The sequence below is a fragment of the Cinclus cinclus genome, chromosome 1, assembly GCF_963662255.1.
Source record: "Cinclus cinclus chromosome 1, bCinCin1.1, whole genome shotgun sequence".
Taxonomy (NCBI): domain Eukaryota; kingdom Metazoa; phylum Chordata; class Aves; order Passeriformes; family Cinclidae; genus Cinclus; species Cinclus cinclus.
In genome coordinates, this window is record NC_085046.1 from 148,102,948 (window position 1) to 148,121,147 (window position 18,200).

Below are 18,200 nucleotides of genomic sequence, written 5' to 3' on the forward strand. Positions count from 1 at the left end.
TCAATCTTCCCACCGGTAAAATTCACATCCTGAAATTCCTCCTGTGCCTGTCGAATCAGAGGTCTTGTGCTTAGCCTGCAACATTCAGGAGCTGTCAGCACATTATGCACATCTCACAGGCATGAGTACGTGTGCTCTGCGGGCTGAGCACTGAGGGAACACAAACATCACCCACTTGCAAGGAGTCTCTCCCTTGTCCCCCTCCTGGTTATTAGCTCTTGTCAGCATGGATGGCTACACAAGGACTGGGATGCTGAGCTCTCAGCTCACTCAGCTGCTCTGTTACTGCTCTGGATGATATACAGGACTGCCTCCTCTGTGCAAACAAGGGATTTTTTGTGGGACACAATTTCTCCATTGGGATTATGGGTACCGAGGAGAGTGATAATCAAGAGAACAAATAATTAACAGGAATATTGCAGAAACATTAAAAAAATGGCACTACAAAAACCTGACATCGAAGAGCAAAAAGCAGAAAATTATTTCCAAAACTACCAGCAGAAGTCAGCTGCAGCCACCCTGGACCGGTCAGGAAAAAACCCAGAGGACCAAAGAGAGACTGCAGGGGAGAAGGCTGGGGCACTGTCTGTCTTCTAGGACAGGAACCTGCTTCCTGCATTGCTGTGACATTCAAACCTTCTACAGCACATTCAGCCTTTAAAATGCACCCACATTTCTGCTTTAGCCACTCTCTATCATAAGGATAGCAGTCTACACAAAATCTGCATCTACATTAGAGACACAGGAACAAATAATTAAAAGGGAAATTAAAATCATTACATTAGGTTAGAGATGTAGAAAAACCGTCTGACATTTCCTTAAAACTTGCATTTCAAATTTAAGATATCCTTAAGAGTTGGATGCAAATAAGTCAACACTGCTACAGCAGAATTAACTTCCAAAAATTTGGAAACTATTTCACACTATGTCTGCCCCTAGACTAGAGCCATCCATTTTGAAAGACCAGCTGAACTGGTAGTAAAACAAAGCCTCTTCTCTGCAACACCTTCAGTACAGAAATATCACTGTGGTATTTCACACACAGAGTTCTGGAAGTGCTTTTAAGGTACAGAAGAGTAATATCTCCTTCTGGCAAAGCTATTCTGCCTTTTGAAACTCCATATGCAATAGCATGCCAGCAGCAACCACGGTGGGTTAAATAACACTTCTGGAAAATGGAATTAAGGAAGTAAGTGACACACCTCTTAAAGGATTTCATCATCCAGCTCTCCCATTTTCTGTCTCTGCTCAATTATTGCTTCTCAACCTCCTACAACTGTCCTCCCTTTCTCATATTTGGCAACTGTGGGAGTCATCAGTGTTTCATTAAGCTCTGCTGCTGCATGGCTGTTCTGCCAAAGTTGTAGAAAGGTTTATGTGGCTTTCCTGACAAATTCTGGTTTATAACCCAGTTTTATGGTGCTGTGTCAGGAAAGAGAAGCATGTGTTAAGAGAAGTGAGCCAAAGGTATGTATGGAAGGGAGAGAGGGGAAGCAAAAGCCTGGGAACAGCTGAGGTTTGAGGCATCAGAGAGAGAACACATGGGCTGATCTGCAGGCAGGCAAATGTGATTTTCACTTTAGCACGATCACAAATGCTGTCAAGCAGAGCTTTTAAAGCTTCCATTATTTATTTTAAAGTTTCTAACCCTCCTACTAACCTACTTCCACAGGGGAAAGTGGAAGACTGTTTCCAGTTTACTGCCTTTATAACAGTACAGTTTCTTATTTCCTTATCTAATATTGATACATATGTATATTACTTGATTTATTTGCTACTCCTTCGGCTGTTGCTGCAGAGGAATCAAAAGCAATGCATATGACCTGTCCTGCTCAAGGAAAGGCTAAAGAATTAAATGCTGTTGAAGACTTTTTTTTTTTACTGTAGCTAATCAGCAAGTCCTATAGGTTCCAATAAATTATGTCCTTATCAAACCCACAATATTTATTTTTGCCAGAATACAGTGTAAAGTGCCAGCTTTACTTAAGACAGAGGCTAAACCTTTTATGCTCAAACACTGAGAATGCCAAACAAGCTTTCCCCATGCTGCAGCAAGAAAATCAGCTGCAGAGAGAGCAACGAAACACAACACTGCCAAGGGCTCCCATCTGCTTCTGAAGCTGATTCACTCAAGTTTTATAGATTGTGCTGTCCTTTTTGGCTCTTTTTAAAATTTTCTTGCTCTCTCACTTATTAACCAATATTTAGAAATATAACACTTTGACACTAATAAGAAATTTGCATCACAGCATTTAACAAGTTGAAATGGAATATGGATTAAATCTGATGCAACTTCCAGTGTGTTGAACCAGCACTAATAAAACAAAATTCTTTTTAACCACCACTGTAGAGTAGTTTTAAGGGTATAACAGAGATGTTTACATCAAGTAAAAAACTGAAAACTTTCTTCAGTGTCCCAGAGAAACACAGGCTGTGTTCTGCATCATAGAACCACCCAAGGCTGACGTGGGTGTCAATACAATGTCAGGGTATTTATTCCCAGCCTGTCTCCTGTTGCTGGCTGGTTAAGCAAGCTGCACACACAGGATACAAAGGTCACACACACAACATCAGCATCAATTTCCCTTTGTGCCTAAGTGTCTAAATGTATGCAGGCCCATGTATGAATGCAGCAGTCAATAAGCTGTTTCACCACACTGATCCTTCCCTTGCCCTTATGGGATGTAATTAAAAGGCATCAGTCGTACGTGATGCCCCACTTGGGCTCGGTGCATTACGTAACGCTGCAGCACTTCCCGCTCCTCTGGCTGCAAGATTACACATCAATTACTGTGACATGTGTTGCCTCAAGAGATGCAGCATCCCAGTTTATCCAAAGCTCAATAGGGTTTTTCGTTGCTGTTTCTAGAGCATCAACAAATTTATAAACACAGGACTCTGGCTCAAATTCCTTGAAAATTCCCAAATCCAAGGGGTTCTTACAAATAACAGAAAATCTTTCAGCAACCTACTCTGTTAATCAACAGTGGATCTTTTGATGCAGTGATTAACACATTAATTCCCTGGAATATGACCATCTACTTACATGGCTGAGTCAAATCCCAACCAAAAACTCATGTTAACCCCTAATTTTAACTCCAAGTAGAGTCAAACCTAAACTGTTAACTCTGGATATTTAACCCAGATTGAACCCTCCTACCTCCTAAAAAAGACTGGTCAACAAACAAAGTTTCACCTTACGAACAAGTTTGTAATTAAAATCATACTGACCTATTTAATATAGGACTGCCCAGCAGCAGCATGAGGCAGAAGTAGGTACAGCCTGTGCCCTCCTTGCTCTGGTGCTGTTCTGCTCCAGGAGAAGGAGTTTGTGCCCAAAGGAAGCTTTGAGTACCATTCCACACTGCTCTACCCAGACCTCAAGGGCAGGTGAAAGCCTGATTGACATAACTAAGCAAGGGCAAGATGAACAGCAGGGCTAGGAGATCTCAAATGTTCTGGGACTTGCTCATGGCAAAGACTTTTAAACCACCATTGTAGCAAACACTGGGCTAGAAGGCATCACTAAGATATTAATTCCTATTCTCTGCAGCAGAAGTTTCCCCCAATGTGTCTGTTCCACCCCACCAACTCCCAAGCCCTAGGGAATCATAAAGGATCTGGTTCACCCTGCCAAACAAATGACTGGCATATACATAGTCCAGCATGGCATCTGCTCAGTGTATCCAGGAACAGATCTTGAAAAAGGAAGGCAAGTAGACTTGAGGGTAGCCAAACAAGTATTTTTTTTTTTGTTGAGCAGGCAGCCAGACAGAGTCCAGTTAGCACAATATTCACGCCCTTGAATTGCAAGCAGCAAAGAAAACAGTTCATTTCCAGCCTCAAGAGTGAAGTGCAAGGAGCTTGTCTCTGTGTATTGATAAAAATGATTTTTTCCTTCCCCAGTTTTGTGACCTAAATACATGCTTAGAATTTCATTAAAACAGTGACTTAAGGAAGGTGTTTTTTGGCCTCTGTACCCCTGCAGACACCATTTGAGAACCTTTTTCTTCCTGGGGATTAGTGACCAGACAGTTGATCTTCACATTTCAGCTGGGATCACATTTTCATAGTCCTTTTAAGGGTCAGAAGGTGGTGCAAACAGCTCCTTCTATAATTACCCTGGTTGACCCAACAGAAAAAAAAACATAATGCCTAATAAACATTATAGGTACACAATACACACTTCATATTCCAAAAGCCATTTTCCCCCCAAACTGCCAGAAAAGAAAAAAGCTGAACTGATCCTACCTACACTCCTTAGACCATTGATATCATGCAGTCTCAAAGTGCTTTATTTCCCTTTTCAATACTCAAAGCCTCCCAAAAAGGCACCATTCTCCTGACAGGCTTACAAAAAGGGCATTGTTAATTGTTACCATGCTGAAAAATCAACCTTCTGGACTTTCTAAAAGCTTTGGGACCACAGCTTTGTTTATGATAGGAATAAATACTCTGCCTGAGATAATTTTGGTCACAACTGTGCTACTGGGAAACTCTACCAGAAAGTCAGCAGAGAGTGGTAACACAGCATTTGCTTTTAAATCATTTGCTCTTTTAAAAGTGTTGCTGAATCATATTAATGAATATATAAAGAAACACACCGATTTTTCTAACTCATAATTCATTATTAGCTTAAAAAAAATCCCAAACAGGCAAATTTTGCAAATAACCTATCCTAAGCTCCTAAAGAGAAACTGCATTTCTCTGTGCAGTTGCCTTTATTGAGGTAAATTCCTCATGTGGCTACATCAAGCAGAAATCCTATTAGTGCTTTCCCCATTTCCTGCAACAAATGAACAGCATGTTGGAGTTTGTAGGCACAGTTTTTCATGTACATTGCTCCAGGAAAAACACTGCAGTTCACCAGAGATTGTAAAAATCTCTAGATATTAGAATGAGGACTATCAGACAGAGAGTTTTAATCAACTGAGGATTTTCCCTGCCAAAAAAATGTGGGTTTTCTCTGTAGCTATTCATGTCACCAACCACCTGCCTTGTGGTAAAGCATTATAGAAAACCATCCTTTCAGATGAAATTTTGGGGCTGATTAAAAACAGTGTTGGTATTTATGGGACCTGCCTCAAGCTTTCAAACTTTCTGAATGTTTTGGCTTGAGCATTAACTTATGTGAAACTTGTTCTATACCTGTGCAGGGGAGATATAGAAGCAGAGCTGCTTTCACATTAAAGCCTTCTAAATTATAGTTAATAAAACCCTTGATCTTAGTATTTTAAGCTTCCAGGGTCATACTACAGGGTTGGTCTCATAGGAAGTTTCAGTAACTAGAGCAGAGTCTCAGGCATCACTCCAAATAACTCACTGTGTCCCAGAGAAGTGGCTGTCCCACCCTCACTCAGCTGTTTAGAAATTATACAACTGCATTTGTACATGAAGGATAATGAGATCCTTGGAATCCCTTAGCAGCAAATAACAGGAACTGATAGTCTGGAATAAAATGTAATCATACAAGATGAATGAGACTTCTTACTGCAGACCCTTAAATGGGATCTTTACTCACATGTATTATGTTGCCCAACCAGTGAAGCTACATGGGGAAGGATGAATTTACCAATAAAACCTGAAGTTAAACAAGCAGAGCACACCAGCACAAAAATCAGCAAACATTTCCTTTCCAAATGTGCAAATTATGAGTTAGACGCCACTGGGGAGGAAGCAGAACAGAACTCTATTCCAACAACCAGACAAGTATTTTTATCATATTGTGAAAACCAGTTTTCTTTTATATCACTCTGCATGTAATTATTCTTACCAATTAAAGTTATAAAAGAATGGAACAAGTTATGTATTATATACACATGTATATATTATTATATATGTTACATATATGTTATTTATACATATATTCAAGTTATATGTAAATTAATTACAGATGTAGCAACACAGCATCATTCAGTCATCCAACAAAGAAGCTGAGTAATTTTTAAGACTCAAACCCAAATAATTTGCAAGATTTGGAAATCCTTTCATACCTAACAAAGTTGTACAAAACTCCTCTCCTGAAGGTTACAGCTTAAAAACATTTGAAAACTTATTTTAAACACATTTGCCACATCAACAGTGTAGGAAAACACAGTGCAGAAAAATAACCTTCCTCTCCAATTATCTTCACAACCTCTGGCACATGCTGACTGCTCTCCAAACTGATGGAGTCCCTGGCACAAAATTCATGACGCACGACTTTGACTACCTCAGAGAAGGGGGAGCACTTGGTAGACTACTGCTTAATTAACTTACAGAGAAAGAACCACCCTCAGCCTTTTAACTGATTACATAATCTTTTTTTCTCTTGCCATCCTCAAATATCCTAAAGGTTTCCCCCATGCACTTCTTGAGCTTTTCCACTGTTAAACAGTGAGTCTATATTGGGGGACCCAGCCATTGAGGAAGTGGTGTCAACACCGCTGCTCACTACAGGTCCAGCCATGACCTCTGAGATGTCAGCCAGTTTGGGCCTGAAAACTGTTTTTGGCATACTTCTATTGGTTGTAATGGAAAGGAAAGAAAAGAATTTAACTTCTGCTTTAACTTCATACAGATGACAGTTTCCTTCTGCTCTTATTTAAGGTCACTATTAAGTAAGCATTATTTGCTTTGTGTTAGATGGTCGGTTTAGATTGGATATTGGTGAAGAAATTCCACCCTGTGAGGCCCTGGCACAGACTGCCCAGAGAAGCTGTGGCTGCCCCATCCCTGGAAGTGTCCAAGGCCAGGTTGGACAGAGCACTGAGCAGTCTGGTCTAGTGGAAGGTTCCCTGCCCAAGGCATGGGGGTGGAACTGGATGGTCTTGAAGGTTCCTTGCAGCCCAAGCCATTCTATGATTCTATGTTATAAAGGCATTAATAGCAAGCATACTCAAACATTTTTTTCTAAAAGAGCACATGTAGTGCAGAACCACTAGAGGTGATAAAATGACACCAAAGTCTAGCAACCAGAAATTTATTTGTTGAATGTTTTGCAGAATAATGACTTAAGGGGAGAAAAAAAGAGCAAAGCACATTGCATCTGCTCTTTTCTGCTGCAGCTTGGAAGAAAACAGCAGATCAAATATTTCAGTGACATCCAATTGCTGCATAAATTGTTTAAATTGCAGCTGAGTATGATAAACAATCATTTTGAAGTCACCTGATGCAGTCCATATAAGACAGCAGGTATGCCTGTAATGACTCTTCCTTGCCAGAAAATGTCTGGCTTGGTAGGACACTGACTCTGACTTTCCAAATCAGGCAAAGAAAACATAATGAATACCACAACTGTCTCCACTACAACTAATTAACCCCAGTAAACAACCATTTAACTGAATACTCAAGACACTTTGGTTGAAATTAATGAAGATTCTTCCTAGCATGCCCAAGTTTAATACTAATTTTAGAATATGTAATTTAATATTTATTTTCCTGCCACCTACATGAACTCTTAAGGGCATGAACTTGATCTCTATTCTCCAATGAAATACTTTACTTTCCAAAAGTGTCCAGATATAACTTTTGTATGACGTATTAAAACACTTTCAGATCAAGATCTCATTTAAAGGATATTTTTGGAATTTGCAGATTATACTTGGGGGTGGGGGAAGGTCAATTCTGAGACACTTCTGAGAGACTGAATTATTGAAAGACCATTGTTTACAAAACAGCACAACTGATAAAAGCAGGAAATTTGTGTTTTTATACAGCCAATAGAGAACACATCGAAAATGATCCAGCTCAGATTATCACTTGAGCAAGAAAAAACAGACACTGGGATTCAGGGGAGGATCAAAATTCAAGGTGAAGATGATCTGTGCAGAAGTTATACAAAATTTACTGGCATAATAAAAGCAATTGCACTGCCTCATGATGGGACGCCTGCCAGAGACAAAGCTGATACCAAGAACAGACCCAGAGAAAAGTATTCTTGCTCTGGAAGTGTGTTAAGACATTTTTGAGCTGAGTGTGGAAGTTCTCTCCTCACATGGAACACTCCCAAAAGCCTGGAAAGATGGCACTTAACTTTGCTGTAAAAAACTGCAGCCCAGCAGTCACCATTCCCTAAAAAGAACAGAAACTCAGATTTAAATTCTTCAGTTTACATACCCTGCATCTACTACACTGCAAAATAAATTCCCCTGGAGGCTCCAACTGAAGATCACCACATGTTAACAGAGTTGGGTTAATCTATTTTTTGAAAAATCTGCATTTGTTCTGCTCTGTGCCCAGCTACTCAAGACTTCAGAGAGAAGAAGATGTTTATGGAGTTACAAGAGCTATAGGAGATTTCTCCAAACCAATGCAGACATAATCCATAACAGATTTTCCCTATTTAGTTAAATGGACTTTTATTATCAAATTGAATCAGTAGCACAAAACATTTCCAATAATTTCTTGCCAAGTAGCCTGCAGGAAGTACATCTGCAAGTTCTTCAACTATTGTTTGGTGAAAATAGGATGATTAAATGGGGTCCCAGAGAAATTTCTTTCACAACTAATACTCTTGCAACAAACACACAGGAGACTGAGGGGAACAGAGCTCAAGGGGTTGCAGCTCTGACAATCCCACATTAAAACATTACATGAGTTGGCCTGCTGACACTTTTCATTTCTAAAGTGGCTTTAATTCTATTTCCTTGAAAAGTAAGACTCCTGTTCGCTAAGGAGTTCCCAGCTATTCCCTTTTCATAACCTGTCTCACAGTCCACATTCAACAGAAACCCACTGAAGTAAACTGTGGGGTTGCCAGTTCCAATGCTGGGCATCCAAATCTCAGTACTGCATCTGCAAGTCTATGACACCAGAGCCCCATCCAAGAGCTGAAAGGTTTCTTTTTACAGTAAAGAATTAGCAATTGCCTGCTGGGAAATTGCCCTGGTAGCAATTACTTTGTAATGAGGAGCATGAAAGCACTATCGTGTTTCACCTGTTATTGCTACGGCAAAGTTACCTCTCAGTCAGAGCTGAGGGTCAAACTCAATTTCTGAGCAGAAAAACTCATGCATGTACATTCAAGGCTTCTCCTGACATCCTGCTCCAGATGAGGGTGTCTAGATAGAAGTATAAAGAGATGTTGGGCTTGTGGGCGGAAAGCAGATTAAGTGGAAGGGTTTAGGCTAAGAAAGATGTTGAGTAAATATGTGTTTAAAACCATTCAATTTTAGAGCATTTCCAGGAGTCCAAAGTCTGTCCCTATGTCTCTCATCTTTACCCCACTACTCAAAAGAAAACCTTAGTAAAAATCCAGGGATCCTGCAGTTCCTTTATTCCCATGTGTGCCCACTTCTACTCTAGAGCTGACCTTGAAAGCAGCAGAAAGGTTTGCCTTGAGTGTCACAACAAGGTGGGTCAGGTATATGTGAGAAAAAAGAATTTCAAGTCAATTTGGGGACCCAGTGATAAGAGAAATGTAAAAACCCTGTTTATAATAGACTGAAAAAATAATTTAATGCTATTGGCTGATATGAAAATTAAAATTAAATTTAAAAAAGCTTTAGTTTAATATGGTCTCCTACCCAGTTTACCACCATTAGCTTCTAGCAGTTATGAGTCCTTATTTCTGGGCTTTACTAGCTCTTTGGGCAGGAGAAAAGGAATTTGGGAAAGAAGGGGAACAGAAATCTCAAAGTACACCTAAGTCATGCCAAACAGCTTAGCCTCTCCTAATCCTTGGCTACTCCAGATAAAAGGTAGGCAGCATGCTGGACAAGAAATATTTACAGCTAGGAAGAAGCAGCTACATAAGGCTAGAGATGTACATTTCCTTCTTAGAGTGATTATTTTTTGAGGTTTCAAGGTCTTCTGACAAATCACAGACTAAAGTGTCTATTGTTGCAGAAAAAAAGTATTTGAAATCAGGTGACAAAGAAATCAAAAATTGCTTTTAAACCTCCATCCTTCACTGACAGCCTGCATTTACACAGTTTGCTTTACCCTGCACTGTGCTGCTTCTCTCAGCCCACTGCTTTCAGACCTGTTCATATTTCTTGTGTCATATACTGGTTACTTCCTCTAACCTCAGACCACACAAACTTAAAATGAAAACTTCTGACGATTAAAAGACTGTTCACCCAACAGTTTTTCCTATGAACACTCTTTTATGCTGGGGGAAAAAAAAAATTAAAAACTCAAGGAATTCTGCTAAAGATTTGGCACGGGAAAAAACAGCACCATAGTAAGTATGAATCTTAAAAAAAAAAAGTTACCTACTGAGAAGTAGCAATAGGAAACATTTCATGCTATGGGAGAAGCCTCTGAAGCCATTTGCACTAAACTTCCCCTCCTAGAAAGGCTTTTCATCCAAACTCACAGTCTGTAGGACCCTAGAGCCAGCAGGAATCCTCACATTACCCAGCTGAAAATCTGCCATGTGTTATCAGTGGTGCCTCTGAAGGCCAGATTCAGTGTTACTTAAAGAAAAACAGAACATTGATATAAAAAAATGCTGTAAGGAACAGATATTGCACAACTGCCAAACCGCATGGCATTTTCCTTCATAAGGAAATAAAGCACATGTTCCTAACTGCCCCCAGGATTAAAAATCTTAACAGTTCCATAGCATCTTTCTTTTAAAAGGGCTTTAAATATATCTTTAACCCAACTTTCCACTGAGGGCTATCTGTTTTCAAAATCTGTGCTGCTATTGCTTTGAGGTCAAAAGATATTTTATGTAAGAGTGATACATGATATGAAAGCCTGACTTGCTTGTTAGTTTAAAAACAGTACAGTAAAATTAGTCTCACACAACCCCTTAGTGGGCATAAAATTACTCCATAAGTAAAAAAAGATAGGTGGGGAGGTTTTAGAGAGCAATTAACATAAGCATCAGGCACAGCATTTGCAGTCTTATACATTCCACCACATGAGATCTGAATAAAAATGTTACGTGATCTTAACAGACGAACTCTAAAGCTAACAAGGCTGAAAAACACATTTAATTGTTTATTATTCCAGGTTTTTTTGATCCACTGTATATTCAGTTCTTGCCCTCAGGTTAGCTGTGTTACAGCACTCTCTTGGGACAGGCAAGCTCTCAAGCCATTAATTCTTCCAGAGAGAAATTCAGATCCTGCAATTCACTCACAGCATCAAATGCAGCCATGCCTGGGAGCACAGGTTGAACAGGAACGCATTCCTGCAGCTGGACTGAACAGGAATTTAACTCTGGGAGTCAAAGGACTGGTTACAGCACCTCAGTTTCCTCCTGGTAAGACAAGGTAAGGTAGGACACAGCTGAAATGGAAGATGAAGCTTTGCAGAAAGGCAGTTAAAAATATATAACCTTAATGTAACCTCTGGCAGAGATGAGGAATAAACTCAACTACTCAAGCTGAGCTGAAATAGACTCAGTGCTGCTTTATGTTGAAGAGCTTCCTCCATCTGCAAGAGGCTTTCCAGCCACTCAGCTATTTTTCACTTAAATTATAGGCAGCCTCTAACAGCCCATCCAGCCCTTTGCTCCCTTCTTCCCCAAGAGATCTTTCAGGTTTTTAGATTTCCTTTGATCTCAGGCTTAGCCTTAGGAAAGCTATCCATTTCCACAGTGAATTAAGTCAGCAATTGATACCTTAATTCCTTTGAAAAAACAGACCTAGAAGCTAATTCATCTGTAACATTTCATGCTTGGTTTCTAAATACATCTCCATAATCTCCCCTTACATACAAGCATTCTTTTCAGGCAGGTATCAACACTACATTTCAATGGGGAGAGTCACTACTGCAAACTAAAAGAGTTCACTCTGGAATATCCAACCTCTTCTGCATAATGACCTCTCAGCTACCACAGAGATTTCTCAAAATCAGCAGTTTGAATTATTGCTTAACACACTTTTTCCATACTGGCAATTTCACACGAACTATATTTCAAGACCCTTTAAGCACAGTCTGCTAAGCTTTAGGCTGGATGAATTTTGAAGGCTAGATGATCACAATTTTTTTTTAGCTATTATATTTAAATGCTATAGCTGTAAACTAATAGCCTAAACCCCTGAACAGCTTTCCTACATATATAAAACTGGAGCAACTACAGCATTTTGCTGATTGGAAAGGATGTAGTGAGAGAAATAAATTCCAAACAAAAACAATCTGTGGTATTCTGCTCCGTGTAGCTCAGCCTTTCATTTTAGTAAAATCTAATAATTAGCAGTGAAATACTCAATTTCCAGAAATTCTAGTCCTCGGTGTTATTGCCTAAAAACAACACTAATGCTCAGGTTTAAGCTTAAAATGACCAACTTCAATATTTAATGCTCGACTAGCCAATGTTTTCTGCAAGAATCCATTAACTCTCACAGTAAAACAAAGTGATGCCATCACAGAGAAGCACTCCAATATGAAATGCATAAAAAACACAACTATTCCTGCATACCAGACAAACATCCCTAAATTTAAGTTACATTATGAAGGTAGGCAGCACATGTAAACTCATTTTCCTTGTATTTCCTTATGAAACTATGTAAATGTACAGAGATACTTTTAAAGAGCACTAGTGTAATATATTTAATTTATGCAGGGGAATGAGGAACAGCTCTCTTGCTGACAGTCACTTTTGTGCCTATTAACTAGTCATAAAAACTCAATAGCATTGAAAGAGTCTTTGAAGCAACAGTAAAAGCTTGACACGGCTTTTATCATAATAAATATAAAATGTGAAATTTCATGTTTACAGCTACCACTACTCATTAGTCAGACAGTGAGTTTTTCATGCTGAACGTAGCAGCCACCCCAAGCCACAAAATACAGATTTTTTTTTTCCCCATAGTCCTAATGAAACAGGTGCATGGAAACCACATTTCAGAAGCACTAAAAGGATTTACATCTTGTATTAAAACCAAAATTTTGTTTGAATTAAAGCAGAAATAATCTGAAACTATCAAGTTACGTATTTATTAATGGTTTAAAAGTGTTATTAACACAAGTATTGTGATTTCACTGAACAAATTTCTTCAAAAAGCAGTTTATCCAAGTTCACACCACACCAGGCTTTGATTTCTCCTCCTTTTGCTTTTATTCAAGCAAAATCCTGTGCAAAATAATTTTATAATGTATCCAAATCTTCCATGAACTTATGAACTGCAGATGATTTTAGAGACTTAATCCTTAGAAGCCAAATTTAATGATGGAAGAAAAGACACTGTCATTTATAAACAATAGCAGGGATTTTAATTCCCTCTCACAGACAAGCAGCATTAAGTACCAGATGTTTCAGAAGACAAAGGCCTCATCCTGTTCCTATGGAATTTGCAGTTTATGTGCAGGAGAAGCAAACAGCAGTGTTAACACTCAAAGAATAACACAAATCACTCAGTTTCCCAAAATCCCTGCACTCATGAACAAGTTCTGAAGGTGCTGAAAGCTTACTTTCTGGTAAAATTTAATGCTGGCTGGGAGAAACTGCTTATTGAACAGGTCCCAAAAAGGTTAGTGGAGATTTTAGGAGAGTGTAACTTCTGCAAGTGTCAGCTAATATAATTTCATCAGTACTCCAACTGGAATTCTTACATTTGGCACATTTTTACATTGCTTGAATTCCTAACAAGTTCACCACTTCATTTTGAATTCTTAAACTGCAGATACTAAGAAACCAAAGAGCAAGCTGCATGCAATAAAAAAAAACCCTTATATATTTGGCTTGTACTTGTTGCTAGGCTACTAAAGCCCAGTTATGACTATAATGCTGTTACAGATTTGTAGCTGCATTTCTGACACAGCAATGTACCATCAATTATAGCAATAAAGACAATGATTAAAGTCAGAAATCAGAACTTCTTTCACTAGGAGTGCAGTAACTTGGGTGCTTCTGCACCCTTCCAATTCACAGTATGCATTGAGACAAACAGCTCTCATTGATGCTTTCAAGTTCTCTTGTTAAGATGTCAGAACTTCAGGAAACAAACACAATGAGTTCAACCACCACTGAACTGGAAAGGGACCATCTCCATCAACTGATAAAAATCTCTTGGATTACAGAACAAGTAGGACAGGTTGGTTATCTGCCAAATCATAACTACACCTCTGATCCAGGATACTCAAACTGCAAAGAAAGCCAAATACTTGCAAGTAGAAAATGTGTCACACCATACTAGAGTGCCTAAGGTTTTCATGGTGGTGTCTGATAAGAATCCCAGATTATTTCAGTGACCAAAGTTTCCCTAGGTACAGAAAAGCATAAGCACACACTGTTAATTGTTAATATTCAACACACTCTGTAATCTTTCTTGGATACCCAAAACGCTTCTTATGCTTCAGTGTATTATAAGCAAAATTGGTTGAGTCACCACACTTCCCCAGGTGCCAATTCTCAAATATAGTTTCTCGAGCCAATTTAATCTCACAGAAACTGATTTTTGCTTTTACCAAAACAAGAAGCAAAGGGAACATTACATCAGTTCGACATCTATATTGCAAACCCCTCCAGTGAGGAATAAATACAGTTCATGCTGAGGCAGACAGATGTTGAGGTTGATAAAGGTAAACAGAACCATGTAAGAGGTAATTAACAAAGAGGCCAGATAAGTCACCCGTGAATAACTTAACCCTTCAGTGAATTCAACATTGTTTTTAGCCCTGCTGAGAGCACAGGAGCCAAGCAGAAAGATTTCAATTAGCTCCCAAAGCACTGACATTTGCTACTGCTACCTCCATTTCTTATTTCTGCAGCTTGGAACACCATTGCTGGCATCCCCACAGACTTTGACAGTGCTTTGTCGATTTGCAGTGTTTCTACAAGTGGGAGCCCTCTTCTTCCCTTCCCCAAATCCCAATGTTATTTTGATCATGGGAGTTAGGGAAGGAAGGGAAGAGATATTTCTCAACTATCTGGAGGAAACATCTAGAAAAGCTCACAAAAGAAATGTAAACTGGAAAAGGGGTCAGTAATTCAGAGGATAGTTTATTTATACTGTCTGACCTTACTCTATGGTAAGGTAAAATCAGCTTAGCCAGCCATACATTTTAATGATCCAAATGCCAGCACAAACAAAGCAAACAAAAATGTACACATCACTTACAAAACCAGGGATCATCTCCACACAAAGCAGGATGCAAGTTTTTGAGCTTATGGTAGACAGTTACTGAATCAATGCTGCCAGTACAAGACACTGAAGTCTCTAAATCTCAACTTACCCAAAAGGCAAAACCTCAGAAGAAGCTACAAACATTACAAACATTCCTAGATGAAGATGCATGTGTTTTATTTAGAAAGTCAGGTTGATCACAAAAGCTTTTTTGGAGCTTTTTAGAATCTGTTTTAACTATGCAAACAATAGATCCATGAAGACCATCTGATGAGCTCGGAATATTAAAATTTTAGGAAAACAGAAGCTTAACTCATCAGCATCTCCCATGGCACCAACTGCACTGATTATTCACTCCATTCACTCAAAATAAACCAACCAGCAATTTTATATGAAAATACATTTTTAACTCCAGGAAGACCGCATGAAAGGACTCATGCTCACAAGTTGAATATAAAATGCCTTTTTCTGGTGTCAAACAAACAAAACACCTCCATGTGTTTCATTCAAGATGCTAACCTGGACATTTTTAAAAAATGTTGTAAATAGTATTAATTGAATGTTATTGTTTAGTAGGTTGAGTGCATATATAGTGCACACACATGGCTGGTTTACTCTCCACTCAGTCTGTCATTTCCATTCCATGTCATGTAATATTTTCTGATATATAATTGACAAGTTATTGTATTTGATAAAGGTAATATCAGACAGTCTTAATAATGTGAACAGTTTATTTAAAACCTAATGACAGTACTCACCATGAAATTTAACACTGACTATCCCATTCTAAACACTACCACTCTTCCCCCTTATCATCTAAGGCTATTGGCTTCATAGTTTATTCATATGCTATAGTTTGCATTTTGTTTGTATATTAGTTTGTATATGCTTTGTATATTATATTCATAGTTTATTCACATGCTATAAACTGCAGATTAATCACACAAAACAAGACTCTCTAGTGGTTAGAAACAATGCAGTAGTTCACTGGAAAAAACAGATCATCTTTTTAGATATTCTAAAGTACTGTAACCTGAAGCATTTCTGCATAAATTAAAAAACAAAATGCTTCACTGCAATCCTTTATAGCCTAATATTGTTTCTAGTTTCTAGGACCCTTACCTTGTAATAGAGCATTTTAGAATTAAATCAGGTTACATTTTTTACAGAGGGAAGCAGTATCAGACAGAAGATGAATGCATGTAGAAATCCTTCCCATTTAAACATGCTCACCCAGTTGAATCTGTGCTACAGACACTAAGGAAAAAACCAAAATCCTTTTTACCTTATGTGTCTTTAGCTCGCGGATGCATCTTCCCTCTTTGCCTGGCTTCAATCAATGTTAAAATACATAGAAAGCTTCAACTCACAGAAATGAGAATTACTTACCAATTTGTAACAATACAGGTGTTACCAAAGCTGTCTCCATGGCATAGCAAAATTCCCTGCCAAACATTACTGCACCATGCATCACCCACAGGCGTATTGGTATCCGGTCTATGGATCCTTCACTAATGGTCTCCTCCCTACTTTCATTCTCCTTGTTTTCTGGTTTCTGAAGCTGTGCCACAGGTAGATCTTGAACTTGCATAGATTCCGAGTCAGCATTCTGAGGAGCCATTTTCATTACCATAAAAATATATATATATATTTGTTATAGCTATATAAATAATACTACCATAACTCCACAAACAAGTCAGGGTGTCTTCTCTTTCAGCTTCTGTTCCTCAGGCAAGTAATGCTTATATTCCTCTTGTACAAACAGGTATCTTGCAATTTCTTGTATAGATATGAGACATTAAGAATGAAAAGCTATTTGGTAGGAATTTCAACATATGGCTTGCTGGTTTACTGTGAGTTAGAGTTAAAAATCCATAATTGCCATTCAGTTAATACCAATTTCATAATTATTATTGAAGAAGTGCTGAAGTTGTTATTCGTGCTACACAGAGGTGGAAAGGCGACACAAAGAGGTGTTCCACTGTTAATCCCCATCGAGTGGCTGATTAATCTGCAACAAAAAGCAAGCATTTAAAAATTTCAATAGGATTTGTCAGGATATTGTGTCCCCCCCCCCTTAACCATATAACCAATTTCCTGCTTCATGCTTTCCATTGTCCTTGCCTAGTGTAGGGTCCTTTATTCCACGTTCCCTCCTACCTCTGCACTTGCCATTGAAAAGCAGTTGTGCCTTGTATTTAAATGATGCTTTACTGTACTCCAGTTCCTCTGGTTTATGGTCCTACACAAAGCCACAGAAGAATGTCAGGGTACTTGTCCAAGACCTCAGAACACCGAGCACAAGAATAAAATTCTGGGAAATTTAAAGCAGGTTGCATTTCAGAAACAGCATAGGATATTCCAGTTCTATGCCAGGAAGATGATTCATCAATTACCATCACACAGACATCTCCATTTAGACTTTTAGAAGTTGCAATTTACTTTGCAGTAACTATCACACCATTTCATATTGAAGATATTTCTCAAGGAAGCATGAGCAAAATAAGCCATTATGAATATAACTAAGGATTGATTAAACTTTAATGAAGACATACACAGCATATGAATTCATCTTCTTTCTGTACACAAGACCAGAGCATCTTACTCCCACATCCTGTGAGGCTGCTGAAATTTATGAAAGCATAATGGTACGCTATCTTACACATTAAAATTATTAAAATATATTCTAACCAGGTAAAACAAGCTACTTCTGCACCTTCCCCTCCTTTGTGCTATAGACAAAATCTAAGCAGATGTACAAATACTGCACCATGCCAATCAAAATGTGTTTAAGCACTAAGAACAAAACAAAGCATCTTATGAAAAGTCAGATTACATAAAGTCTGTTATTAGAAGGATGCATATTTACACCTCTGCACACAGGGTGACTAAGCTGTGACCCCAGGACAAAACCCCTCAGGGAGTATGGTTCCATGAAATGCTGGCTCTGGCAGCAAAACTGGCCTCAGTAGAAGTCTCCATCCTGCAATTCTCTATCTCTTCAGTTGTGGCAACAAAAACTTTTGGTGGGCTTGAGCACACACCAGATTAAGTGGCGAGCCTAAAACGAAGCCTTAGGAAACAGATGCCACGTTTGGTTTTTAAAGCACATCACAAGAGCAGCTGTGTCCCAGTGTGACCTGAGACACTTCTACTAAACGTGCATCATGAGAACACGATCTTGAGCACTCTCTC

At 38.8% G+C, this 18,200-nt stretch overlaps 1 protein-coding gene across 3 annotated transcripts in view; it reads right to left on the reverse strand.

Moving 5' to 3' along the window:
- SLC45A4 (solute carrier family 45 member 4) overlaps positions 1–18,200 on the reverse strand; it is a 61,662-nt gene that overhangs the window by 19,665 nt on the left and 23,797 nt on the right. For all 3 annotated transcript variants that reach the window (XM_062492238.1, XM_062492221.1, XM_062492230.1), the window contains exon 2: positions 16,395–17,016. In XM_062492238.1, the coding sequence (XP_062348222.1) occupies positions 16,395–16,638 (244 nt within the window). In that variant the 5' untranslated portion in view covers positions 16,639–17,016. The remainder of the gene's footprint in view (positions 1–16,394; positions 17,017–18,200) is intronic.